Here is a 27,772-nt window from a genome sequence, read left to right on the forward strand (position 1 = left end):
TGATTAACTTAGCGCGATAAAAACCCCACAGACAATAAAGGTGGACAAAGACAAGTGTTTTGAGTTGTGCTCCATGCTTGCGGCGAAGCCATCTTGGCGAAGCCCCGACCTAGGCTTCAGCGAGGTAGTGTATGTTGCCACGTCAAGCGTATCTCTACAAAGTATTTTTACGCCCAATGCTTAGCAGGAAGTAAGGAAAATACTCACAAGATTTCCCCTGACGGAATTCTTCAATAATGAAGCACTGTCTATAGTAAACATAACGCTGCCTGATCTGTAAAGGCTTGTAGCCTTCACCTAACGTAAGGAAGAAAAAAGGTAGTCGACATGGTTATTCACACGCATTCAAAAGGCACTGGAACGCTTTTTTTATCGCTGTAAGAAAACTTTCGTGATCTATACAGACCTACGGACCTCACTGGGTGCATCGCGTCGCATTCCATGAGGATGCGCAGAATGGTCTCCAGATTTTCGCTGCAGCATACGCAAGCCTCATATTGCTGCGAGTATTTGCGTCGGTGTGTTTTTGTCCTTGGGCAACCAGCTCGAACGTCGAATATCAAGATACTTCCCTTAATGTCATCGTACAAATTTTCCCTTCTCATTTCTTTCTTCTCACTCTTGTATATCTCTGTGGTCTTTTTTGTTTCCATTCTTGGCATCCAATTCACTCTGTGTTCCTCTCGCTTTCTTTTCTGTGTCTCCTCGTTGTCCATTTACAATTCAAGTTACCTGTACTCGCTTACCAATTTTCTTGACCTCTTCCTCCATTCTGTACCCCCTCTTTTCAGGTACAGATACTTGTGCACTTTAGCCGTCCCTTTTTTTTTTTTTTATTCCTGTTCCTGAGTCTTTCTTCAAAACTAATTTGCCATGCACTTCTCTGACTTCAAGCATGCTTCAAGGTAGGCATGCTTCAACGTGGCAGGTGGCGCCCCCTATGTTATGTGCATATATGTGTTCTGATGCGGAAGTAAAAACGGCCGTTCGGGCCCAGCAGTGGCAGTTGTCGGGTCGTCATCTTCTACGAAGGTGCACTCGTATTTCCAAGCTTCCTACCAAACACCAAACGCGACTCCAGCTTTTATTATCCCAAGGCTGAGAACGTCAGCAAGGTGAAAACTTGTGTCATGTTGTTCAAAACGCGAACGCATTCATATTAAGGTCCTGTGAACGATGCCTGCCCTCCACAATCTAGTAAACCTTGGCGGTAAAGTTAAGGCTTTCTCAGTTTTTTTTTCTTAACCTGTTCAAAAGGAGACAAGAGAGCCCTAGTAAGAAATATGGATAGGCTTGTAGGTTTGTGTTTCAGGTTGTCTGCATTGGCTAAAAAAAGAAAGAGGATTGCTCATGGAGAAGAAATGGACCGCCGGAAAACTGCATTACAGTCACGCATACTGGTCGTTTCTACCTGAAAATCTCTATACACAAGCTCTCACGTGGAATCACCAAGCACGGTTGCAGGAATCGCGGTTTATTGTAGTTAGCTAAATAATTAGGCCTAACCAGGCTTTGACGATGTTATCTGACGTCACAAAGCATCATAAATTTCGCTTACCTAAGCAGTCTAGGGTTAGTTAAGCCTGACCTGGCAAAATATATGACTGCATAGGACGGCACATCACGACGTCACCCGTGTATCTTTGTTTCTGGCACACTAACATTTCCATATCTGCAGGTATATATTAGCTAAGCGACGCGCTCGCGCTTCTAATAAGATGCTTTCAAATTATGGATCGCCAGAGTTGCTAAACATCGAAATCACTCCTGTAGCTAATCCCACTGCAGGATGCAGACGTCTTCATACTGTCGGCAGTCACGAAAGCACCAAGCGGAGAGAATAAACAAATTGGTGGAGGACCCATGTCTTCATACTCACTTTTGAAGTAGAGACGGATATCGCCCATGAGAGTAGTTACATTGGCTGAGTCGTACCTGAAACCAGCGTATTAGCAGAGGCAAGCTGATTATTGAAAAGACTGGCTGACATTCATGTAGATAGCTGATACAGAGCATGGAATCGCCATTTGCTAACTGCTCAGGTTTGTTATGGATGCGGATTATAATACTACGAATATTTTCTCTGTTAGCCTCCGTATCTTGACCAAGAAGAAGTGATTGCATTCTTTTGTTTCATTTTTCTTTTGCGTGCATGTGTTTTCTGGGGTAGCCGTAAATATGTCGTTTTCATTTACGAATTTCTTTCGCTGTAATAACATGATATGTTCCGCATCGTTTTCGTAGCTAAGGCACCGAAATAACTAAAACCATGAGCCTATTGGTTTTCTCTGCTACTGTCGCATTCTATCATCTTAGTGAACATTAACTTTTTTACAAGGTTCAGTCTCTTATAAACAAATGTTATGTTATTGAACGTAATCCTAACGCAATCGCTAATGAACACGTTCTAACCAACCGCAAACGTTTAGGTAACCCTACTGGGCTATTATTCATAGAGCCTATTCCGAGAATGTTATTGCAGTTGAATCTGGATGCTCGGTAAATGAATGTCTTCAGTAAATTTGGCTTAAGCTATCGAACATAATCTTAGTATCCTTCCTATACTCTCCGTTCCCCCAGGCTAGCTGGCTGTATCCCTGCGACTTTATGACACGCAAGAAAGTATTCCCTGAATTTACCTTATGGTATTGAACGCTCTGCCATGTCAAACTCCCATTATCCTGTTAGATTGCCGCTATCACAATCTGATCCTCGAGTCTTCATTCACACAAAGGTAGAGTTTTGTGAAGCACAGGAAGGTCTTCTCTAAACACAGCCTAACTTATCGAAAGTAACCATCCAGCATAATACAATTTTACTTCGTTATTGTTCGCGCCGGCTAATGCTACAGGATCATTGGTCGCAATGTTAGCATTTTATTATGTGTATAAAAGTCTGCTCTGAAGTAACCTGATGATACTAAACCTAATCCTACATCTTTACGCAATTCTATAGGGTTATCGTTCCTACAACCTTATTTCAGAGTGTTATTTGACGTAACCCTACAGTTTTATAACATAAATGAAAATCCTCAGCAGTCAAATTTTGTTTGAACATAATCACATAGTTATCTACCGCCATCCCTAAATACGAAACGGAGGAGCACTGTGGCATACTTTAGCAAAAAAAATATATGTAATAATAAAAAGGACAATGAGACCAATTTCAGAACAAACAAGGAAATGATCAATAAACTGCACTAAGCAGAATGTTTCACATATCGCGATTCAGTTATGATAATAGAAACAATATCCTAGATTTGGCGAAGTACTCATATATGAGTACCTTAAAAAGAGAGCACGTGAAAATATCGTGAATAAACAGAGATCATGCTAAGTTAACGAATAAATAAAATTTAGCAGACCAAAAAAACAATAACGGTCACAATGAAACAGTGAGAAAAAATTAGACAGTCGCACAGGCGAAATGAAAAGAACCGTGAAATATCGGGCCATAAGAATTAACAAGGCTATAAAAGATGTTCTAGGAAGTCATTATACTCTTATACTCCGGTTATCAGGTTTTTCAAAGTGGCTACAAATTACGTGGCTCCAAAGTTAATGCGTACACTCCTTTGCCAAATGTATGCGGGCCACTCCGCGCCTTGAGTGTGCATTTTTTAGACTCTGTGTTGTGGTTTTCGTGGCGCTCCTCGACACTCCAGTCCTTTTGATGGTCACTACACAGCAATAGTTAGTACACACTCAGGACAGTAACTTTTTTACACCGTTATTCGCTTTCAAGGGCGCAAATTATTTTACCTGGTACGAGAGGTAATTTTATTCTCCAGGGCGCTGGAACCCCTTCAGACAGCTTTTAGCCAGCCCGGCGGTTGCAGGCATCGCGGCTCGTATACATTTGACAAAGCCTGCACATTTTTTTTTAATCGAAAAATCCGTTACGACCTTACCGTGTCGTACCGTCCTCCGTCTGGTACTTGACTTTGTATTCGTTTTTATAGAGATGTCTATGTAGAGGGACGATGTCATAATCTGGCGTCTGACTGCTCTCAAACGTCAAGCAGAATCGCTCCGGATTCGGGTCTGAAGTAGCTTCCAGGCGAAAATACGAGAACATCGACAGCGTCTAAAAATAGAGCGGCGAAATCGGGAGAGTTTCGGGACGAGGAACAACGAGGACGGGAGGAGGGAGGGAGAACAATATGATCGACGTACGTTAAGCTCACACAGATGTACGGCAATGACGAAAAAAATATTTGAACCCTGCGTGCGAAGCCTGCTGTGTGCGATCTACAGCGGCCAGCAGCGCTGCGCTTACAGTGGCCGAAATTGGCCCAACCACGAGTTAGAAAAGAACAGCGCAGCAGTGCGTGCCTGCTATACGTACCTTTTTTTTTTTAAGGAAAAGACTGGAGAGGAAAATTTATTCGAGCTGCGTTAGATAATTACCGTGCTACATCACCCAGGTGCTCTTACCACGAGAAGACTCTCGGCAAGCCAGAATAAGCGAAAAAAAGCTACAAATGAGGGACGATCGAGGCTGCTTTGAAGTTTAAGCACCGGTATGCTGTAACGTCACGGATCTTGTCAGCGTTCAGACGTCGCGCCTAGTTAAACACTGAGCAGTTAGAATGAACTGTATTGTATATTCTAAAAGAAACACGGGCCCAACTTAAAAAAATTTAAATATATTTTATTGAAACCACAAACTGCCTCAATGCGAAAAAAAAATTTTGAAACCGAAACGTCAAGAGGACATGCCGTCGTTGCTTCCCGACTGTGAAATTCCACAAACAAAACTTTTACCTTCATTGTCTCGGCTAATAATCAATCGATTACCGCGAAATTAACCAATGCAGAGTTATTCGTGTATACTTAATCAATGTGAACTGATTTAGCGTTTCCTTTATGTATCGCATTAGGATATGTCACGGCAGGCTTCGAGCATTTAGTTCAATCTTCAAGATCGTTAGCAAGGTGGACATACTTACTGTCGAGTAGCCGCAGCCATTTGGGCATTCCCGTCCTTGTCCCGTGCACTCATGGAGCACCGCCGCCGCCACAAGAATGCTTAGCAGGAGTGTTCCACTCTTTCCCATCTGCATCGTGCAAGTGCGACAACGACTCTTCTACAATCGCTCCATTCAGATACAAAAGTGCACACCCCCCCGAAAACAAAACAGGTTGTGATATAAGCGTGGCTAATGAGGCCTCGATATTGGCATCAAACGTTTAATAACACCCTCTCTAAAAGATTCAATCGGGATCTTGGCAGCATTCAGTGAAGAAATAAACTAGGAAGAAGAAAAGCACCAGAAATTAAATTGTATGGTGGTGATAACAACTTTATTGAGACTCTGCTCAGTTATGATCTGGCAGGCCCGAGTCCTAGAATGGCCCCTCGCGAGGAGCGACCCTTTCGGCCCAGGCAACGACGGCTCTTTGTACTTTTTCATCCGGCGTTCTGAGCAGCTCTTCCCACGTCTGTTTTGAGGGAGCTGGCAGGAGCGACCTGGGAGGGGGTAAGCCCTCGCACCCCCAAAGAATGTGATTTTGGGTAGCCAATGCTTGATTTGTGCAGTTTTGACATATTGGGTTCCATTGCCCGTTGGTAATTATGGCTAGCCAATGTGGGCTGGGGAACGATTAAATTGTATGGGTATAGATACGTTCGTCGGAATGTCAGGGGATAGCGTTCTTGCGGGAAGGACGCGAAAAGAAATGGACGGACGGACGGATGGACGGACGGACGGATGGACGGATGGATGGATGGATGGATGGATGGACGGACGGACGGACGGACGGACGGACGGACGGACGGACGGACGGGTGGGACAGTGATTTACGCCACACATGTTTATATGCCACACGCTACACGCCACACATGCCTATCCCATTTTTTCAAAACACGCAATAAATGCCCATAAGGGGGCAATAAGTGGTCAATAATGGGAAATTCAAATAATTGAAGTTTCGCTGGTAATGTAAAGCGTTGAGTGCGATCGAATATAATTAGACAGCACTACGATGCAAAGTTAATAGTTTTATCAGCTGCATAAGTTTCTGTAAACATTTGATTCACAACTAAGTCAGCAAGCTCGTTGTCACGCGCGCACAGGGCAACACGAACACGTGTGCCTCGATAATTGCAGACACTCTCTGTCGGATGTCTGACGTGAGGATCGGCGGCAGCAGCAGTGAGCGAATTCCGCAGAAACTGTCCCAAATACTTGAAAAAACTGGAACCTGTGCCAGTGCCCGGTGGTGACAGTAGTTGTTTGTTCATGACGTGAAGAAAACGTGCGCGGGAAAACACGGGAAACTGTAGAAAGCGGACGGTGCCTTTTTTGCAGGGCTGTTTTTTTTTTCTTTCTAATTTCGTGCAACACAGCTTAGCGATTCGTAGTCTTGCTCGGGCACGCGTGAATGCTTGCGTCAAGCTGGAGATGTTGGTCGTTTTGTTTATTAAATGTATACGGAAGAAAAGTTTGCCGCCGGCTTATTCTCCCCACCGGTGTCCAATAATGGCTAGGAACATGGCGAGAAGTACAAAGCCATAGCGATAACAAAAAAAAGAACTAATAGCGAGTTCTGCTAAACAGTTTACAAGTCGTGAAACATAATCCACAAGCTTACGAATCCAGCTTCACAATCTAGAACGCAAGCCCTCCTTACGATGCAGCCATCCAAATCACAATAGCATACACAATATCTTTCAGAACAAAAGAAGGAGCATATAAAGTACGTTGTTATACGCACGTTGAGGGAATGCGAGGCAATAGCTGTCTTCAAGAACAACGCAATTAAGAGTGGCGTGTAAGGCGTACACGTTTTCGGTGATCTAGGCATTCTCGGGTGGCTGAGCGCGGTATTTAAGGGCGTTCAAGGGCGAGGGCGAGTGCTTGAAGGGTTACGTGGTTATGTGGTTCAGAACCGAGAACCTGCATGCCCCGTTCTCACATCTCTCTCTCTCTCTCTCTCTCTCTCTCTCTCTCTCTCTCTCTGTGTGTGTTTATTCTTTTTTTCCTATTTCCCCGTTCTTCTTTTTCGATAGACGGGTGGAAAATAGCCGCTCTTTTGTCTATACTGCGTATGGAATTTGGTTGCGGGGATAACAGCTGCGGTTGTGGGGGGGGGGGGGGGGGGGGGGGGGGGGCAGCGCGCTCATTCTGCAAGCGCGGGACAAGCGGGAGGGAGAACGCAAGTTGACGGCATCCTTCTCTCCTCCGCTTTATTAGTCTTTTTCATGCGCGCGTATCATTTTGCCGTAGCTAGAATAGATACAACATACACCCGACTGTCGAGCGCCGCCACCTGGGAGTAGGGACAAAAGCCTCCCACTTCAACGCTGTGGTAACAGTTTAACGGGCTTGCGAAATACGAGAATGCGCACGTAAGATCATTTTTAGTCCGCAATACGTCTGTTGCTAGACAACAGCATTACTTTCTTAAGTTCGGAAAGTACTACGCTAAAAGGAAGATGAGAAAAACTTAAATAAGATTCTGGGATGTTACGTGCAAAGACCGCGATATAATAGAGCTTTATGTTTGGGGACACAAGGGGCTTGCGTACACAAGAACTAGGGGGCGATGGTACATGCGCAGACCCTTACGTCTTGGTCTACGCATGCATAGTACCATCGCCCCTAGTTCTTGTGTACTCAAGCCTCTTGCGTCCCCTAACCTAAAGCTCTAATATATCGCGGTCCTTGCACGTAACATCCCAGAACCTTATTTAAATTTTTCTCATCTTCCTTTTAGCGTAGTATTTTGCTAACTTAAGAAGCAGGGACATACGATCTCTCCAATGCTATTCACAGCGTGTTTACAGGAGGTATTCAGAGACCTGGATTGGGAAGAATTGGGGATAAAAGTTAATGGAGAATACGTTAGTAACTTGCGATTCGCTGATGATATTGCCTTGCTTAGTAATTCAGGGGACCAATTGCAATGCATGCTCACTGACCTGGAGAGGGAAAGCAGAAGGGTGGGTCTAAAAATTTATCTGCAGAAAACTAAAGTAATGTTTAACAGTCTCGGAAGAGAACAGCAGTTTACGATAGGTAGCGAGGCACTGGAAGTGGTAAGGCAATACACCTACTTAGGACAGGTAGTGACCGCGGATCCGGATCATGGGTCTGAAATAATCAGAAAAATAAGAATGCGCTGAGGTGCGTTTGGCACGCATTCTCAGATCATGAACAGCAGGCTGCCATTATCCCTCAAAAGAAAAGTTTATAACAGCTGTGTCTTACCAGTACTCACGTACGGGGCAGAAACCTGGAGGCTTACGAAAAGGGTTCTACTTAAATTGAAGACGACGCAACGAGCTATGGAAATAAAAATGATAGGTGTAACGTTAAGGGATAAGAAAAGAGCAGATTGGGTGAGGGAACAAACGCGAGTTAAGGACATCTTAGTTGAAATCAAGAAAAAGAAATGGGCATGGACAGGTCATGTAATGAGGAGGGCAGATAACCGATGGTCATTAAGGGTTACGGACTGGATTCCAAGGAAAGGGAAGCGTAGCAGGGGCGGCAGAAAGTTAGGTGGGTGGATGAGATTAAGAAGTTTGCAGGGACAACATGGCCATAATTAGTACATGACCGGTGTAGTTGGAGCAGTATGGGAGAGGCCTTTGCCCTGCAGTGGGCACAACCAGGCTGATGATGATATATTGTGAGCTATATGATAATAATATATTGATGATGATATCTTGTGATGATATATATATATATATATATATATATTTATATATATATATGCAAGTTGTGTCGAAAGGGGGTGGAATTATATTCTCGCGTATACCCCGGAAGGCCGCTTCGCCCTGTTCTCCTCCGCGCCAGCGCTTTACCGTTCTCATATTTCATTGTTTTCATGAAATCTAGGCATTTGTTTAACACTGTGTTAGATCTTTGTTTTGTTTTTTAATCTTGGCAACGTTGTACCATACTGTCTTTTTTTTTCTATTCCTTTACCTTAAGGACCATTTATGGATATAATACGGGAGGGGGGGGGGGGGGTCAATAAATAATCAGACAAAACATAAAATAACATTCACGGGTAGAAGTGCAAATAACAAGAAGGTCAGTACGTATTGGCAGGCAAGATAGGAACCACTTGATCAGTGGCGAACGCGCCAAAAATAAAGAAACAAAAAACGAAGACAGAGTAACAAAAAACCTTTAGCAACATAACTAGCGCATTCGAAGGTGTAAAATGGGTAGCTGGTGGCTATAAATAGCTAATGTAAGAAAGAAGGCACAGAAAAGAAATCGTTATAACAAAGAACAATTCAGCGGATAGAGCACCGCGTTTAAATATATGGCACGAAAAGAAAAGCACGCACACGCATTAAAAGAAAGGAAATCAAGCTAACAAAGAGCACATTCGACTTTGTGATTGCTTCGAAAAAAAAAATATATTTACTAGTTCAACAAATTTGTCGACGCTCCTTGTCTCTGCCACACTCCTTAAAAATAAAGGAGCGAGTAAGAAGGAACTAGGCGAGTTCCTCCTTCACACGCACCTCACATGTCGCGCCCTCTTGTGGCAATCAAAAAGGAAGGAACGTTTCTCCCTTGCGTGCGTATCTTACGTCGCTGCCGCCGGTGTGACCCGACCATCGGCTACAATAACTTCTTTTCGATGAGAAGTGATGCCAAGTAGCAAAGCCTGAGGTCTAAACGTTTCAGGACAAGCGACCACCAGTGTCAAACCCCTAGCTCGAACGGGAGCCGCGATACGAGAATAGTTCTACTCAAAGCAGCGCCTGGCTGCTGACGCACGGCGAGGCAAGCCCTTACCCAGACATCTCGGCCTACACACTGCAGATATCGGCCAGCCTTTCTCTTTTTGATTCGTGAAATTAGGATGGGGAGAAGGTTAAGCTAAAATGTGCGCATTTGTAGCCGTTTTGAAGCGCCGGCCGCTACGGCTTCGAAGCGATAGCGAAATACGTTTGCTGGCGCCGTCGGCGCGTAGCTGGGTGGTGTGAGCGCGTCACCACCACAAGCGACGCCGTCAAATTCCCAGCTGGAACACAAACCCTGCCTCCAGCGCAAGGAGGCGCTGAAGCGCACCATGCAAACAGATATACAGCTGTATACCCAGCGTCGCTTGCGTGCTGGTTCGTCTGCGTCTCCGCCCGCCAGCGGCGGCTTCTCCGTGATGCATCGTGTAGCGCGGAGAAGTATAAAATTAGGCGAGAAAACGCTGAAGCGATCTCAAGAGAAGGGAAGCGCCGACCAACGACGGAAGATGTATTTCCTAGAAGGCGGGGTACAAGCAGGCGTACAAGCCAAAAGTATCCAGTAAATAAATTTGAAAAAAAAAGAAAGATTTTACAAATTGCTGACTTCCGCGTTGCAGTTTTGCACATGCGGCTGTCGGCGTCTGTGAAGAAAAGGAGGCACTCTGGAAGATAACATGTGCAGGGACAATTGAAAGTACCAAGTACGAAAAGCATAATGAAGGGCACACGGATATGCCCAGACGTGAACGGGAGACCAAGCTAATGGGACCCGCGTGGGTACGGCTGCGTTGCGCACTGTTTCGAGTGGCGGAATTCGAAAAAGCTGCAGGGCGCTGTCCAATTCGAACGTCGGTACGAAGCGAAACCACCCTCTATCTAGCAGAAAGCACGGAAAGCACGGCGCAGACACAGCTTTGCAGTAGAGGCGCTCGGAGAGAGACGGCATACTTCAAAGTCGGAGCTATCCTTCCTGGTCACTTGTCGCGTTGGTTATGCTTCAGCCGCTGTATTTACGCAATGGTTATAGCAGTTGTAGCCTAGTAGACTGTATCCCAACAATCTTCGTTACCACGACTCTCCTGGAGATGGATATTAACACAACAGACGCCAGCAGTTAGCCTTCTCATATCGCCAACGGTGAGCGGGGCCAGTCGCGCCAACCGCGATGAGTAAATCTTTGGTTCTCGTATGTAGTAGTATCCTGACATCATGGCAAGTAACTTGTATCATTGCCTCCTTGGATGCTATGATATATAGTGTTTACGTCCGCTCTTCTCCAATATCCCTACAAATTGCACGCAGCTGCTCAGCGAGTGCGTGCGTGCGTGTGTGTGTGTTTGCGTGTGTGTTTGCGCGGTGTGTGTGTGTGTGTGTGTGTGTGTGCGTGTGCGTGTGTGTGCGCGCGTGTGTGTGTGTGCGCGTGTGCGCGTGTGCGCGTGTGCGCGTGTGCGTGCGTGCGTGTGTGTGTGTGTGTGTGTGTGTGTGTGTGTGTGTGTGTGTGTGTGTGTGTGTGTGTGTGTGTGTGTGTGTGTGTGTGTGTGTGTGTGTGTGTGTGTGTGTGCGCGCACGCGCGCGCGCGCGCCTGCTTGATGTATGGATATCCCTACGTTTACGTAAGTTCAACGCCGCGATGTTCTACCGATGCCATTCCTTTTCGCGTTTGGCAGAGGTTAGAGCGACGCTCCGCCCGCGTTGTTGACATGATCAGCCGGCCGTCAACGGTCGATGATAAGCGGGGCAGTCGAACGGAAGGCATCGCTACAAGATCATGTTGTACTTGCACCTGGTTCCTTGTACGCGCCATGGAAAGCTTCATGAGAGTGCTTTCTTTTTTTTTTTTTTTTTGCAAATATCAGTTGCGTACACTATGCTTATGACGCGTACGTTGTTTTACAGCTGTGAACAAGCACAGTTCGTAGGCCTAGTCGCATCCCTTGCTTCGCTTGCCTGGAGTCGGCCATGTTGGTTTTTGAGAGGGAGGAACCGTTGCTCCCACGCATGAGGGAAGAAAGCTGCTCCATTTAAAGACGAACATAGGGGAGCGCGCCGTTCCTCCTTTATGGAGCAAGGGTCGCTCCTTTCTTTCTTAGAATCCATTGACCTCTAAAGGTTATTCCATTTATTAATGCCAAGCGAAGAATTGAAGGCTGGTAAGTGCAAATGGCGGTCCAATTTTGAATCCAAAGCTACACATTGTTTATAACATAGAGAGGCTCCGAAAGAAGCGCTTTTCTTCTCATTGTTCTGGTGATGCTCACCACTTTTGAAACAGAATGAACATCGCCATGCCATTAACAGGACGCTCACAGGCATCAATGTTGAAGAAAAATGTAGAACGAATCATCACAGCGTCAAGCCATTCAACGGCACAAATTGCATGTGTGCATTGGCACCGCCAAGGACCCGTCACCTATGTTTAGTCAACTCTGTTAGTTCAACGCATTCATGGTAAATTCTCTATGCAGGCCAAGTACTCCAAACGTACGCTATCCTTGCTTTATTTTTCTGAGTGGCCTTTCTCACTTAAAATAGCCCAAATGTGCGCGCCCATTCGCGTCATCTTAAACGTGTAACGACGTGCATACTTGTATGTTTTATTACCGTGTGGCTTCTCGTGTGGTTAAACGGCGTGCAGATCATCTTAAAGTTATTTGTAGTGTGCGTTGCCTTAGGCAGCTTAGGTCGATGAAAAAAGAGCAGGGATATTGGACTGCTCCTTGAACTGTCGTTAGTTTAGTTAGGTTCAACGCCCGGCAATAAAAATGGGGCTAGGTGTGCGAGACGCCGTAGAGAAGAATGCTGGATTAATTCTTCTTCTGTGCCCGGACTAATCTTCGTTAATACGCCCATATATCTAATGCAACGAGCTTGTGTGTGTGTGTGCGTGTGTGTGTGTTTTGCATTTCACCGCCGTCGAAACGTGGCCTGTTCCGTCGCCGAGAATCGAACCCTGGACTTGGTATTGAGGTTCAGAACGTGAGAGCCGCAAATTGCCGGCAACTTTCTGCAAGGCTAGGTCCGCCAGCAGCAAGCAACACCCATCCTCATCCTCTTGCATCTGCTATTCATTGAACAATTTATTGTTCAATGCTTGCCATCACTCATATTTCGGACAGAGGTACCATTCTGCATAGCGTTTACTATGTTGCGACGTTTGTGGGCATTGATTATCAGTTTTTGCCACGATAAATTCGAAGTGAACGTCGTCTGCGGGGACGTCACTTAAAGAAGTTTGAATTCCGCCGCAACAGAATGGTGGCACCATCCGCCACGGCTACGGCGAGAACACTGTCTTCACCGTAGCCATGACCGTGGCCACGACACATCGTGGGGCGTCGCCGCAGGGGATACCAATTTCAATTTTATCGTGAATGAAACCGCTCAGCAATGCCTAAAAAAAAACCAGTTAAACGTCGTGCAAAATGGCACATCCGTGAAATATCTGAGCGAGATAAGCCAACGGTATAGCAGGAACAGTCATGCGTACCTGTCGCAATTTCGATGCAACACAAAGAGTAGGTTCCTGGAAACGACGCTGCCGCTTTTTTTAAGCAGGTGCTCACAGATGTGCAGGATGGGTACAAAAAATGAAAAAGATAAGGGCTGAAGTGGAAGAAGAAAGAACCGCCATTGCATCAGCATCTGCTAGTCGAAACAGCGCGGAAGTGGAGAAAGAGTTCACATTTGTCCTTGGCCAGTACTTCAGTGTACTTAGCGCCGGCGCCATGTACCCCGGCGCCGGCGGGCCTGGTAGCAGTGCCAGCTGCTGTGGAATGTCGCAGCTCGATGTGACCTTGAAAGCCAGCGATATTTCCTGACGAGTAATTGTCTTTCTTAGAGCCATTAAACATTTTATGACATATATACAATGTTTAGCTATTTATGTATACATGCACCAGGTGTCTCAGCTATCATGCACCATGCCTTTAAAGAAACGGAAGCCTTAACCGTATGCGGATCAAACAAACCGCATGTCGTTGGCGGCAGCCTGAAGAAGCGTCTTGCGCGGCGCTCATGAAGGCGTACTGCAAGCTTGAGAACCAACCCAAACGCGGTATTTTAATGAGTCTAGCATTATTTGCTTATTTGAGGAGTTTTTGGCCCGTCTGTCTGTCTATCTGTCTGTCTGTCTCTGTCAGTCTCTGTCTGTCTGTCTGTCTGTCTGTCTGTCTCTATCAGTCTGTCTGTCTGTCTGTCTGTCTGTCTGTCTGTCTGTCTGTCTGTCTGTCTGTCTGTCTGTCTGTCTGTCTGTCTGTCTGTCTGTCTGTCTGTCTGTCTGTCTGTCTGTCTGTCTGTCTCTGTCTGTCTGTGCATCTGTCTTTCTGTCTGCATCAGTCCGTCTGTCGGTATGTCTGTCTCTGTCTGTCTCTCTGTCTCCACCTGTCTGTCTGTCTGTCTGTCTGTCTGTCTGTCTGTCTGTCTGTCTGTCTGTCTGTCTGTCTGTCTGTCTGTCTGTCTGTCTGTCTGTCTGTCTGTCTGTCCGTCTGTCTGTCTGTCTGTCTGTCTGTCTGTCTGTCTGTCTGTCTGTCTGTCTGTCTGTCTGTCCGTCTCTGTCTGTCTGTCCGTCTCTGTCTGTCTGTCTGTCTGTCTGTCTGTCTGTCTGTCTGTCTGTCTGTCTGTCTGTCTGTCTGTCTGTCTGTCTGTCTGTCTGTCTGTCTGTCTGTCTGTCTGTCGATCCGTCCGTACGTCCTTTTACGCCGACCGAGTGGCTGAATTGTATACAAGCTTGCCTCACTAGGTATTTGCTCCTGGTCGTGACGCCATTGTGTCGTTCTATTGTCTTCGTTACGACTTCGTGATATCTGACCCTCGTCAAACACGCGTCGTCACGCCTACTACACCGATCTTGTTTTGGTGTTGTCTCACGTAGTCATCGCCATGTGTGCCATTTCGAGTTATCTGCCATTACTGTGCGCCCTAGAAGGCCTGTATGCTCGATGTGTTCCGTATCACAACTATATAGTGTGGTCACTTTGTAAAGGTGGTCCCAAGTAAATCACCGGGGACCACCTGTCACAAGTTGTTCCTTTAATCCCGTATAAGAGCTGCGCTGAAATACTTACGTTTTAGAGCTTGACCATTTGGTCACTTATCTATCCAGTATTTTATTATAGGTTCTATCGCGAACACGTTTTCAACGCGATCAACAGTTCAAGAAAGTGAGCATAGCGCGCAGCTGGAAATTCCTCCTGCGCACATGAAGATATCTCTTGATGTAAGTCATTTCTCATTTGATAACAAATGTACCTAGTACGGCAATGGTTATTGTTCGGAAAAAGCACACCCACCAAGTGCAGCGATTAGGCATGCATGAATGCGATCGCAAAGCAAAGAAGTGAAAATGGGGCGGCTTTTCAAACGGGAAGTCGTGGAACTGTTTTTGAAGTCTGATTTCATTAAAGTAAGTTAACACTCAAACCTACACGAGTTCATTTTTCTGGCAACTCTAAAAATAGGGCAGCACGCTGGACAGCGCAGCACACTGGACAGAGACCAAGACGAGACAACATGAGCGTTCGCCGTCCTGTGTGTTGCCCTATTTCATCACTGACATTGCTTCTCCAACTGGTCTGCACTTGCATACTAATGAAACACGAACACTATGCACAAAGTAACCAAGAATTCGCAACAGTACCGGAGTCGCAGTTATGAGATGCCGGAAGGACAAAGGGCCGACGCAAAGAATCGTGACGCTTCCCAAATTACCCCAAGGTTTTATATGCATCTGTTTGATGCATATAGAATGGCTATGAACAAAGCAAACAAAACAAAAAGCATGCGTGCTACAGCGAAATGTTGAGGAACTCGTCTGCAACCATAAATTTTTAATATGTTTTTCAAGTCAATATACCCGCGGAGACTTGATGGCGAAATTGTCATCCTAAAATTGTTATTCAGCTATTTTTCTTGAAGTCATGCCATACGGTCAAACCAGTCAACTACATAAAAATTTGCGGAATAGAGCAGGTTGACTAATTGGAATAAAAGGTTTAGTCTACGCCTAGTACCGTTAGGTACAGGTTTCATAATTCGTATTCACTCAGTTTTGTTTCGGCCTTTATTTTTCGGCCCTCAACCCCACTACTGCTCGGCCACCCGACCCTCTGGCCAAAAAGTATGGACACACGGGGACTACACAGCGGCCCAAGTTAGCGGGAAAATTGTTGAAGACATAAATATAAAAACAAAATTGTGGCACAACCCATATCACAGTGATTGTCGATGGAAAGGCATGAGCCCAACTTGGGACTTCCTGTCCCAAGTTGTCGAAAACATACTTCATTCCTGCTCCACCGAGCACAAGCTCGCAACCACATATCACCCACAAACGAAGCGACTGACTGAACGACTGAATCGCACCCTTTCAGAGATGTTAAGTTTGCACGTTTCAGCCGACCATCGCGATTGGAACAGCTGTTTCCATTACGTGACCTCTGCGTAATATTCGTCAGGTCATGATACCACGGATTTCTCACCTTTCTACAGCTTGTTTTGTCGTCATCCCACTCTGCTATTTAACACTTTCCTACCTTCGGTATCGCGACATACCAAAGAACACGCCCATGACGCCGTTGGTCGGACTCGTATGGCTCGCCAGATTGCCTGTGATTGGCTTACAGCGGCTCAGGCATCACAAAAGACTCGATACGACAGTCGCCACCGGAACCTGCAGCTCTCCCGGAAATCTCGTTCAGCTGTGGACTCCAGGTCGCCATGGCGGCCTGTCAAGAAAAAAAATTTCGGTGCCCTTCCACTCTGTGAAGAAGAATGACCAGCGAAGCTGTGTATGTGGGCCCATAATGGCGAACTGCACCTCCGCCGCGGGTCGGAAGCGCAGTTGTAACACCATCAAAAACTGCCAAAAAAACATTCAAGTTCTCTACCGACAAATCCTTCAAACTATTGCAGGTCTCCCTAAGTTCACGAATATACGCAAACTGCAAGACTTAACGCCTCTGCAACCCATCGACGGCATCATGAAACATGCTTAGACGTCATTGAATAATCGACTGCATCTCACTACACAGGGCCAGGACAGCCTGCTGTGAGACACCCGACGCGTCAGCATAGAATCCTGGAACACTGCAGGCCGAGGACACCACCCTTGCTTTTCCTACCCTTCACCCCTTCAAGATGTCTACGCCACTCGCAACAGGGGCCACTACGGGAAGACAGCGCCTCTCTCAACGACGCAATCAGAACAACGCCAACGTAATACATACTGACGCCGCACTCAATGCCAAGCGCATGGCTCCGCCCTGGTGCAAACCCTCTACCGGTGAGGCCAGGCACTAGATTTATCCACTAAACTACGTGACGCCTTCGCAGACAGCACTTTTGGCCATCTGGACCGCCTTACAACACAATACAGCGCGATCCACCATCTACACCGACTCATTCGAAGCATTAAAAGACATTGAGGACCACAGCGTGGAGCATGTCACTGCTCTACACATCCGCCAGATCCTGCAGGACAAGCAAAATAGTCAACCATCGTCAAAAATTGGTTGCTTCGTTTACGTTAAGCGTTCCACGAGCCCGTTCAGCTGCCGTCGCTGCGCCAAAGCGGCTAGGGATCGTATTACAGGTGGTGGGGCATGTGAGCCGGAAATCAGTCGTTCGCATTCAGATTATGCAACAACAAGAAAAAATAGAAAAACAATACAGTCCACAGCTGCTTTTCTACCGTCAATTCCTGCGCTCACGAATGCTGCAAAGCCGTAATGCACACGTTACGTTAGCAATGAAGCTGCGCTCAAAAAAAGTAAAAAAGAACGAAAGAAGAGAAGATTCTCCAGCGAAGACTAAACATAAAAAAGAAATCTCAGTGTTCTTGCTTTCCACACGCACAGCGAATTCACCGAGTTTTAGGTGCTGTATGAAGATGTCTTTCATAAAACCAACATAGAAAAACTGCATTCATGCTCCTCTGCCGAAACGAAAACGCAATCAAGCCTTCTGCTTCTGCGTCGTCTGTCAATGCGAGACCTCTGCCTTTAAATAGCGACGCTCAAACGCTGGCCCACCATTCACTTGAGCCGCCAGAACATTTACTCCTTTCAGCTTTCTGAAGCACGACTTTCTTTTCGTCGTTTTCGAAGACCACTGTCCTCCGGCACTCCAACGTAAGTTCCCACACCTTATCGAAAAATTGTATTGTTGGGATTCACGTGCCAAAACCACGATGTGAATTTGAGGCACTTCGTAGTAAGGGGCTCCGCATTAATTTCGGCTCCTTTGGTTTCATGAATTTGCACCCAACGCAACGCATATACGGGCGTTTTTTTCATTTCACCATCATCGAAATGGGCCCGCCACGGCCGGGATTCGATCCCACGCCCTCGAGCAGTGCCATAACTCGTACGCCACCAAGGCGGCTCAGACTATTCCATTTCTCGTTATTTCGTTTTAGCGTGTAACAGTTTTGGGCGCTGCTGAAATATAAATGTTCTTCTACAGGCGCTCGTAAAAGGAGACGTGCTTCTCGTGTTATTATCTCTTTTTCTTCATTATTATCCTCTTTTAAAGTGAACAAAACTGGCTAAATGGCTAAATACCCCAGGGAGGGGATGAGAAAATGGCACCGCGGTAGCTCAAATGCTAAGAGTATCGCACGCGTATTGCGAAGACGTGGGTTCGTATTCCGCCTCCGGCTCGTTGTCTTTTCATCCACTTTCATTTCCATTAATTTATCATTTCTTGAATTTAATTAGTAAGTACAAATAATTTCCCCTATATTGTCCTTGATATCTTTTTGTGGGCTTCTTATATGATGAATAAAAATCGCACCCCTCGCTTCCCTTTCTTCTCGTTCAATACTTTGTTAGACTGTCAGAACTATGACATCTGTTCTTTTTCTTTGTTTGCTTTGTATGTGTGTGTTTGAGCATGCGTGCGTGCAATGTGTAAACCCTGAGGGTAAACTAAATAATTAAATAAATAAACAAATAAAAATGTTACTCATTGAGTTTCAATTATTTGAATTACCCATATTCATCAATTTCCTTTAAGAACTATGATGCCCCAAACCAAAATATTGCTTCCCACAGCATGATGAATTCAGCTTTCCCCTGTAGACGCACTCAGTATCGCTCAACTCAGCTATCCGGCTGTCCTAGCATAAAATTTGTGCTTTTCGCGTGTACTTGAACAGGGGAACCCGTATTGGCGCTAACCTACAGCCTGCGCTTAAAAATAATATTAGGTCAGGGCCAACTGCGAATCCACGTATTTAAATACACGTAAAACTCAGAAATGCTTTCATGAGACAACCCTCCGAGCAATTGTAATAAGTTTTGTTGTATTTGACAAAAAAGTCAGATTCTAGTGGCTGTAGGAAGCGGAATACTGATTTAGGGCTATGAAGCTTACACGAGAACTGTCAAAAATCAGAAAGCTTCAAAAAGGACCAACTTTACAAAGCCGTAACGTTGATCCAAAAGCGATTTCTCAGTTGTGTAAACTCCATTCGTTAGAACATCCTAAGCGGAGAATTCGCATATATGAGTTTACAGCTTACGTGAATTTTATAAAATGCTTGCGCCGGCTTTTCAAGAGTGCTACTCACGTGTTATAGGTATATATTAAAGCGCAACGTGTAGAGTGGATAAATTTGGTACCTTTGAGATGCAGTATTAGGTGCAGTTCAGAAAAAGCGTGATATCGATGTTTTATTGCTGAGTTTGGGAGTTGTACACATGAGTTTCTTTCTTATTTTTGTTTTGAGGGGGGGGGGGCGGATTCGCAATTGTTAACAATATTCATTTTTTAGAATTGACGACGTAGCTGAAACACCTGGTCCCTGTAGTCACTACCTGTTCACTTGTTACTTTAAATGCAACACATTTCATGGTATCGATGCAGCGCTTTCCGAGAAAAACGATTTCTCCGTTCGCATGGGTTTAGGTAGGAGTTCCCTAGCTCAAGCTTCCTCTAACGAGCATTTCTTCGTCGGTCGGCTTTGGAGCGCCAGTCGGCCAGATAGCGGCAGCTGGGATTCCTGGAACCCTACCGTCATAACACTGAATCGCGAACGTTATTTACGGGGATCTTTTAGTACATAGGGGTTTCTTTTGTGGGGAAATAAAAGTTATCCTATTCTGCTTTCGTGTACCATCTATCCCACTGACTAGTGAACCTGGCGATAGTGGGAGCGTGACCTTTGTGCGAACCAATGAAAGAAAGTGTAGAATTATTGGGACCTAATATAGCCCCACATAACTGAAGAAATTCCGAGGAAGCTGGCGTATTAGCTGCAAGGAAACGGTAAGTATGTCTTCAAGATCTTCAGCAAACGAACGCTGCAGATCTTGGAGGTCACGGTACTACCCAGCAACTTCGTCGGTCCGCCACCAGGTTGCGCCACGGCGTGTTCAACGTCCAAACAGGCCTTTGCGACCCCTCTCAGTTCCCACTCCCTTTTAACTTGCAATCATACAAAAAAAAAAATTCGGATGGTTGCTCGTTCGGTATCTTGCACCAATATCATTCAGCGTGGTCACGGTTCCAACATATGTGGCATATATATATATATATATATATATATATATATATATAGACACGAACAGAGAACTCACGAAGTAATCATTGCTGCACATGCAGGATGCAGATGTACGGAAGTGTAAACCTCGAACTCGCCCTCACTGTGGCAGCTGTACTCTACGGGTACACGGCAGCGGAAGACTGTTCCACAGAAGTCTGCAGTTATTGGAACGTGAGTATGCGTGCCAGCAACGTACAACTTTATTCAAGTCTTGAGAGCAATCCCTTTGGCGCGACCTGAGGCGTTGAAGTCTACAATGCGCTATCTTAAGAAAAAAACAAGTAGTACTTAGGGTGTACGACGGCCATACACCTCCTGCGCTGGTCCGTTGGCACCGAAAAAAACCTCCTTTCATTTTTTTTTTTAAAGCGAATCTTTCAGCGTCCACTGGGACAAGGCTTAATATCGCAATGGCCTATGCATGCAGCTTCCAACAAAAAAGGTCCAACATGTTTTTCTTTTTGTCCGCTGGGTAATCTTAGCAGATCACGTGGTGCAGGTTGCGCACGCTGAAATTTTACGAAATTCTTACGTTTTTCGCATCACGGCGTGGTCCACGAACACCTGTCGGCACTCGTATGTTTGCCACGAAGTGTGCGGCTCGTACGGCATAGAATTCTGACCGAGAGCCTGTAGTGCCACGTAGCTCACCTCTGTTAATGCTTAATCGAGCAATAAAATTGGGGAAATCAGATCTGAGCGTATAATGCCGGCTCGTGGGCATCTCTTACGCAAACTAGACCCTCTTAAAGGCCCACTTCTACAAAATCATTGGCCGCGCGTATTAAAACCTAGCAGATGATATATACCCATATACAACAGCCTTCGGGAAACTTTTACTTTCGAAATCCGACTCAATGTGTCAACAGATGCTAGGGAAAAAAAGGTTGAAGTATTTGATATGGAAACAGAAACGAAGGCAGCCGCTACCTCTAGCCGGAAGTGACGTGTGACTCAACGCACTCCGCTCCTGGGCACGAACTCCAGAGAGAAGCCGTCCGCGGTTGCCCGAGGTGCGCTGAAACAACCTCCAAGGCCACGTCCTGGAAACTTTACACCCGCTTATCATCAGCCGAAAGGGTCGTCTACCTAAGTGCTGTTTAAAGGCTGCGAAAAAGAACGCGAGACAACTACCCGCACCGCAGCTTCACCAAGATTGCTTCCGTAGCGCGGACTACTAATATTACCGGTTTACCAAAGTAAAATTTCCTTGCAATTAATTGTCCCTAATTGGAACAGCGCCTGATACCGAACGCGTCTTGATTTTCCAAAAGTCTTGCTGTATTTGGGCAACTCCTTTGTTCTGGGCCACTCGGCGTGTGCCGCTGGGTGTAGGTGTCCATTCCTGTCCCATGTCCAGGTGTAGTCGCGAGCAGTAAGAGCGGCAGCATAGAATTCCTTTTCGAGAAACAGTAACTCATGATGTGCGACATTGCACGCTGCATTCAAACATGCAGCAGATAGCTCACCATCTAAATTTTGGGTCATGTGATCCCTTTTGTGATTATAATGTGCGTTTACGCATTATACAGCATTCTGAAAGCAATGCTATGGTTCCCTGTCGTATTGCTCGAAGGGGTACGCGCCACTACGACGTAACGGGTTTATACGCATTCATAATTATCATCATCATCAGCAGCAGCAGCCTGTTCTTTGGTCCACTACCCAGGACAATCCCGTGATGTGCGAGATTGCACGCTGCATTCAATCGTGCAGCAGATAGCTCTCCGTCTAAATGTACGGTCATTTGATCCCTTTTGTGATTAAAAGGTGTGTCTAGGCGCTACAGCGTTTCGAAAGCAATTTTATTGTTCCCTGTCGTATTGCTCGGAGGGATACGCGCTACTATCGACGCAACGTGTATAAAAGCTTTCATCATCATCATCATCATCATCATCATTACAATAATAATAATCATCATCATCAGACTATTTTAATGTCCACTGGAAGGACGAAGGCCTCTTCCAGCGATCTCCAATTACTTCCGTCTTGTTATGGCTAATTCCAACTTGCGTCTGCAAATTTCCTCATCACCCCACCTAATTTCCTGCCATTCTCGAATGCTCTTCCCTTTCCTCAGGAAGGGAAGCACGTCGCCTTCATCATCATTGCGTCAACATCTCACACTGGGCGTCTGCCTCATTAGGTGCACTTCGGCATAGCTTGCCATCGGTACACAAACATTACACTACGTTACATAGAAATAAAATAAACACAGCTGTACGCATTGCATTTAGTTGAACAGAAGTTAATCAACCCGCCTCAATAAACAGGTTGATCGCGAACACGAAAAAGCCTAAAGGAGTAATTTTATAGCACAGAACACGAACATCGCGCATGCGGAGTGTTCGTGTCTGAAGGCTGTCCAGCTTGCGCAGTCACCGCGACTCCAGGTTAGATAGCACAGGCGTGATGCCACGTGCGTTGCCCAGGAAAAGCGACTCGTACACTTGGAGCAGGCTTCGTTCTGGAGGGCGCTATATAGTGCTCGTAGGATTCGTATAAACATACTACATAGTTTTCTTCGAATGACAGGTCGTCAAAATCATATCGCATTACAGCCGCTCAGGTACAGCTTGAGTACTTTTCTATTTTTTTTTCTCCACAGCTCTCTTCGCTTTCGCTCTGTCGCTAACATAAATTTGCCACCTACAGATTGTTCCCGAAGTCTACCTGCTTCCCGAAAAGAAATTTACCCCTCCGAGTGTGGGCGAAAACGTAACAGTTATCTGCGATGAGATGTGCTTACGCGAACTGAAAGCGATGCTCATGGGGAATCTGCGATGCCTTCAACTCCACTTCCAGATATTGGACACGTTCAAGTTTTTCATCTTGGATGCCACTTCCGACCAGCAGCTGGATCTGAGCTGCTTGACTGTTAAAAAAAATGGGCGTACACATAAACTAATAACTACCGATTCCACGACTGAAGAGAGCATTCACGCCTCCTACAAGGCCAAGTACATCAACAACGACGACGGCGAACCACGGTGAGATGAGGGTGAATTTTCGTGAACAGGAGCGTAGTTTCACAGTGTGCTTTTTTTATAAATGTATGACTATCTTTGAGAAGACGCTATGAGTTATAAAGAATTGTCATGCAACACGGCCGTCCAGGTGTACCCCTTGCCATGATGGAAACAGTCACACATTGTGAGAAATGTGACATCGAAATTCGTGCAACAGGTTTCAAGCGTTATGACACTCGAGAATGCGTTCACCTGCCTAACGTACGTCTTAGCTGGAAGACGGCTAAAAACTCAATGTCTCGCACAAAACCTATCGTAAATCCAAAAAGCATTATAACATACGCACTAATACTGTATGGCAATAGAAATATGTGGGTCCTTATATAGGAGCCCGTATGCTTTCATATAGGGATTATCGACGAGCTTTCTTGGTAGGGAACTTTTCTCAACGAAGTGTTCTTCCATCATTCTGAACTTCCTGAAAGGTATTGTACGAAGAAAATGTTCTGCAGTTTCTAATTTGCCAATGTTTGGGCGCATATGAGTTAAAGGCCAACTGGAAGAAAATTTTAGATCGCGTAAAAGGCCTACTCTTAAATTGTGTAGGTATAGAGTGGTCTCGGTGCATAACTTTATGATTGAAATGAAAATTGATGCGTCAAAAAAAAGCTCGCAATAGATGACGTTTTTTCGTACGGAAACAGCAAAAAAAAACGCCGCGAATAAATGGATAACCGAAAATCGCGCTAGAAGCAGAACGTTCAGAACCAGCGTGGATCGGCGGCACGACCTCCAAGATGAGGTGACGCTCGTGTAGCGCTGAGCATCTCGGAGTCGATGGGCTCGGTCGCGCGTCACATCCGCTAACCGCCAAGCGCGCGCGTCGTCTGCTTATACACTATTTGGAAGCCGGTAATAAAAGAACTTGCACAATTAACATCTCTCCAGCTTTGTCAAGATTGCATGAACCGTACATAGTACACTGCTCAGTTACAACCATTTTTGTCAAAGTGGATGTTTGTTCCATCTGGCCTTTCAAAACCTAAACCAGCCTGGCTCGTCGGCACGACTTCCGAGACCAGGCCACCGCGCTGTAAATCTCGGAGGCGCCGTCCTGCTCGGACTTGAGTCATGACCTCTAATCATTGGCGCATGCGTCGTCTGCTTGTCGCTGTTAAAGGCTTTAAATCAAGGAGAAAGGATAATTACCAGGATTCCAGCTTTGTCGAAATCGATGAAGTAGTTTGTACTACTCATTAATAATCAGTTCAGCACAAGTGAAATTTTTGTAGTTGGTCGAAATCTCGGTGACGGGAGGGGCTGCGTAATGTGACAGCCGGTGGGAGAGAAGAGAGCTGCTGCAGGTTCTCCAATATTACAGGCACCGACTTCGTACATCAGAACTGTAATGTGATGCCGGATATTAGCAGCGCCCAGAGCACTAGGGCAACACGACCGCGGCTTACTGGTTAGAATGCTCGGCTCGATGCTGCAAGATCGTTGTTTCTATTCCAAACACCTTGTGCAAAACCGTTGATCACATAATACACGTCAAATTGTGACGAGTGAACAAACACGTTCGGCCCTTTTCGTGACCTAATATTGCTGTTTGCTGTATCAAAGGGCCTGCTAGCCGATATAGCATACCGAAATAAAAAAACACCTAAGCAAATGCTTACCTTTAATCGAAGTGGTGAAGGCAACAAATTGAGACTGCAACGAGTCATTGCAGATTCCATGCGGTCCTTGGCATTGTTAATCAAGATAAACGCCTACGAGCTTACTCGATGATCAGTTTTCTTTCACAAGTCTCTCCTTGTTTCAGAGACGGAAATGTGAGCATAACTGCTCAAGGCAAGATTTACGCTACATGGAACAGCGGTGAGTATTGAAATGTTCTCTGCGTGACATTTATTTGTGCAAGGTGTTGAAACCCACACAAGCTCTGTGACTTCCGGCGCCTTTGCATCTATTTCGGAACAACGACAAGGGATAATGTAGTGGACGAGCAGCGACTTGTGCGCGGTGCAATGTTTCCGTAATGTTTTCGTAATGTTTTCGTAATGTTTTCGTAATGATTTCGTAATGTTTTCGTAATGTTTTCGTAATGTTTTCGTCGTGTCTGCGAGTCTCTTGTTGTCGCAGTGAGTGAGTTTCGTTCTAGTGCAATCACTAAGCTCTCCTGAGTTGTCCTCTTTTTTTTTCTACGCTTTCGACATTAGGAAATGTCAGCGAAAGCTTGAAGCTCGGTGTGCGTTTCCACTACACAAACAGCTGTTTTGTGCTTGAGCAATTCCCACAAGATAATTCAGGTGAGTGCACTCAATAATTCCCACACTCCTCTCCCTCACTCTTTTTCTTTCTCTCGCTGTCTAAGACATTTTCAGGTGAAGGCAGGACAAGCACGGCGTAGGATTCGTAACTGTATGCACACCTTCTAGTAGGCTCGTCAGCAGCAACGAGAAAATCAAATCTTTTTCCAGCGAGGGGGGGGAGGGGGTACCACATAAATCTCATATCGCTCCTGCACGGCTTCGAAACGGGACACATTCTACGCGGAGTCGTCGTTGTCATCATGGTTGACTGGGTCTAGAAAAATCAGAGTCGTATACAGGCTCATTAGGCGTTGTTTGCAGTGATAAAAGGTAAAAGGGGCATGTAAGGTGCACCTATGAATTAACTGCAAATGGGATGAAAAAAGAAGATGTGGCTTGGAATAAATTACTTATGGGCAGGTAGTGAATGATATCAGGAATCGAACTAGAGAAGTGATTTGCTGTATTAGAAAATATGTTATTGAATTCAGAAAACCAGCCCAGGTGACATTAGTAGGAGATATGCATTGGCACATGGATGATCTAGACGGATATAATGGTTCCAACGGCTTCATAGTGCTGTATCTGTTTGAGGAGCGAAACCTCGTAGCATATTAAAGAGAATAAGTGTCAAGGACAAGTAGCGTGTCGATGTGGAAGCAGGCAGTCCTTTATCGACTACGCCTTAGTCGTAGAAACGGCTTATGAATGACTAGACCAAATGACTATATATGAACAAAGAGCAGATAGCCGCGGTAGCCATCACAGACGCATAACCTTGAAAATTTGAGAGAGATACCAACGAAACAGAAATTAAAAGAGAAGCGGAGGCAGTAAATTGAATTCTAAGGACGGAAACAAAGAAAAACGATGGAGATTTACAAGAATGGCAAAAAAATATTAGAAAGTAAAACTTGTGGGTTACCCAAAATGCTGTGCCTTGCTATTTGAGTCCCGAGCTGATTGCGTAAGGATAAAACCCTACCGGAGCAAGTATTTGCAGAAGCATGTGGTATGTCTCTGCTGCAGCAAAAATCCGCTTACAGTCCTAATGGAACGCTAAGGTATTCACCCAGCGAGAGAAAAGATTACGAACATGTAGGCAAAAGGCTCGATTGATGAGCAAGTATAGATTGCCTTCTCAAGCACACTAGGTCACTAAGAGCCACAGCCCCGTTTCAAAGGGGTTGCCAATAAATCAACATCATCACCATCATTATCATCACGAGTAGCGGAATGCATGGAGCACCGACGTTTCGCCGATCCATTCTTTACTCCTTCCGCACTTCGCCTCACTTTTCGCGCGAAGGGTCTGATCACCAGCAACGTAGTTTTTTAATACGTCCCTATACCACCGATTCCCAATGTAATTCCTGTGGGCAACGTAGCATCACATGCTAGATGTAGCCCAAAATATTTTGTTTCTAATTTGCTTTTTCCAGATTCAAAATACTACCTCTTCAGAAGTGTTAATGCGACGGACACCGACTACGAACAGTGCTTGAAGAAGCTAGAGGAATACACCGGCGAAAACGTCATATCGACGTACGAACGTCGCTACTGCTATCCACTTGTTGAGAAGTTGGAAGAGGAGACCAAGTTTGACTTCTTTTGAATACCGCCTAATAAATTCTGCAGCATTCACGGACAATCTTAGACTCGCCACACGCGCTGCGCGAACAAAAAAAAAAAAGATCTCTAGTTTCTTTTTTTTTTTTTTTTAAGAAGCGGCGAAGCAATGAATCCCACAGCACAGCGCGTTATTGGGCTTCGCGTGGCATCTGTGGTAAAACCATGCGCAGCTGCGTACGAACGAAGCATCCGTAAGAAGCGTGGCATTTACTTTCACATCAAGCATTGCAATTTGCTTCCACACATTCCGTGTTCCACTTCGTCCAGCTTGCCCCGATTAACTTTTTTCTGTGGTGTAGCCACTTTAGCCAATATTCCCCCACATAAAGTGAATTTTAGGTGTCGTCAGCAGACAAATAAAAATGTATCGTAAGAAAGAGAAAGCCTATTTCTCTGAACGTCTGTTATTCCCGGCCATCTCTGTATAGGGGTTCAGCTGGACGTTCAGGCCTGGTGACGAGTCCGGTTGTCTGGACAGGATGACGTGCTTCACGCTAGCCACGAGCAGTTACCACGGTGTAGGGCGTACAGCTCTTGCAAGGAAGCAGTTCAGCTGCCCCTAATATGGGCAACCAGAGCGACAACCGCGATTACCAACA

General features: G+C 45.6%; 1 protein-coding gene and 1 long non-coding RNA gene across 2 annotated transcripts; one reads left to right on the forward strand and one right to left on the reverse strand.

Moving 5' to 3' along the window:
* Positions 1–213: 213 nt before the first annotated feature.
* LOC129383863 (uncharacterized) lies at positions 214–5,039 on the reverse strand. Its single transcript, XR_008611707.2, has 4 exons — positions 4,952–5,039; positions 3,911–4,086; positions 1,880–1,935; positions 214–297 (listed from the first exon to the last, which is right to left on the reverse strand). It is a non-coding gene; the product is annotated as an uncharacterized lncRNA (long non-coding RNA).
* Positions 5,040–20,305: 15,266 nt separating this feature from the next.
* On the forward strand, positions 20,306–27,199 carry LOC126527698 (uncharacterized). The gene is made up of 5 exons (XM_055068824.2): positions 20,306–20,428; positions 23,063–23,247; positions 25,052–25,107; positions 25,449–25,538; positions 26,984–27,199. The coding sequence occupies exons 1-5, from the start codon at positions 20,318–20,320 to the stop codon at positions 27,154–27,156; spliced, it is 615 nt and encodes a 204-aa protein (XP_054924799.1). The 5' UTR covers positions 20,306–20,317; the 3' UTR covers positions 27,157–27,199.
* The last annotated feature ends 573 nt before the right edge of the window (positions 27,200–27,772 follow it).

This window comes from Dermacentor andersoni, chromosome 9 (assembly GCF_023375885.2).
Source record: "Dermacentor andersoni chromosome 9, qqDerAnde1_hic_scaffold, whole genome shotgun sequence".
In the NCBI taxonomy this organism is placed as follows: domain Eukaryota; kingdom Metazoa; phylum Arthropoda; class Arachnida; order Ixodida; family Ixodidae; genus Dermacentor; species Dermacentor andersoni.

Bases quoted from the DNA above. Each gene is read 5' to 3' on its own strand.
- LOC126527698 (XM_055068824.2), top strand. From the start codon at position 20,318: ATGCAGATGTACGGAAGTGTAAACCTCGAACTCGCCCTCACTGTGGCA. The intron at 23,248-25,051 runs GTGAGATGAGGG...TCCTTGTTTCAG, and splicing joins AACGACGACGGCGAACCACG to AGACGGAAATGTGAGCATAA. The intron at 25,539-26,983 runs GTGAGTGCACTC...TGCTTTTTCCAG, and splicing joins ATTCCCACAAGATAATTCAG to ATTCAAAATACTACCTCTTC.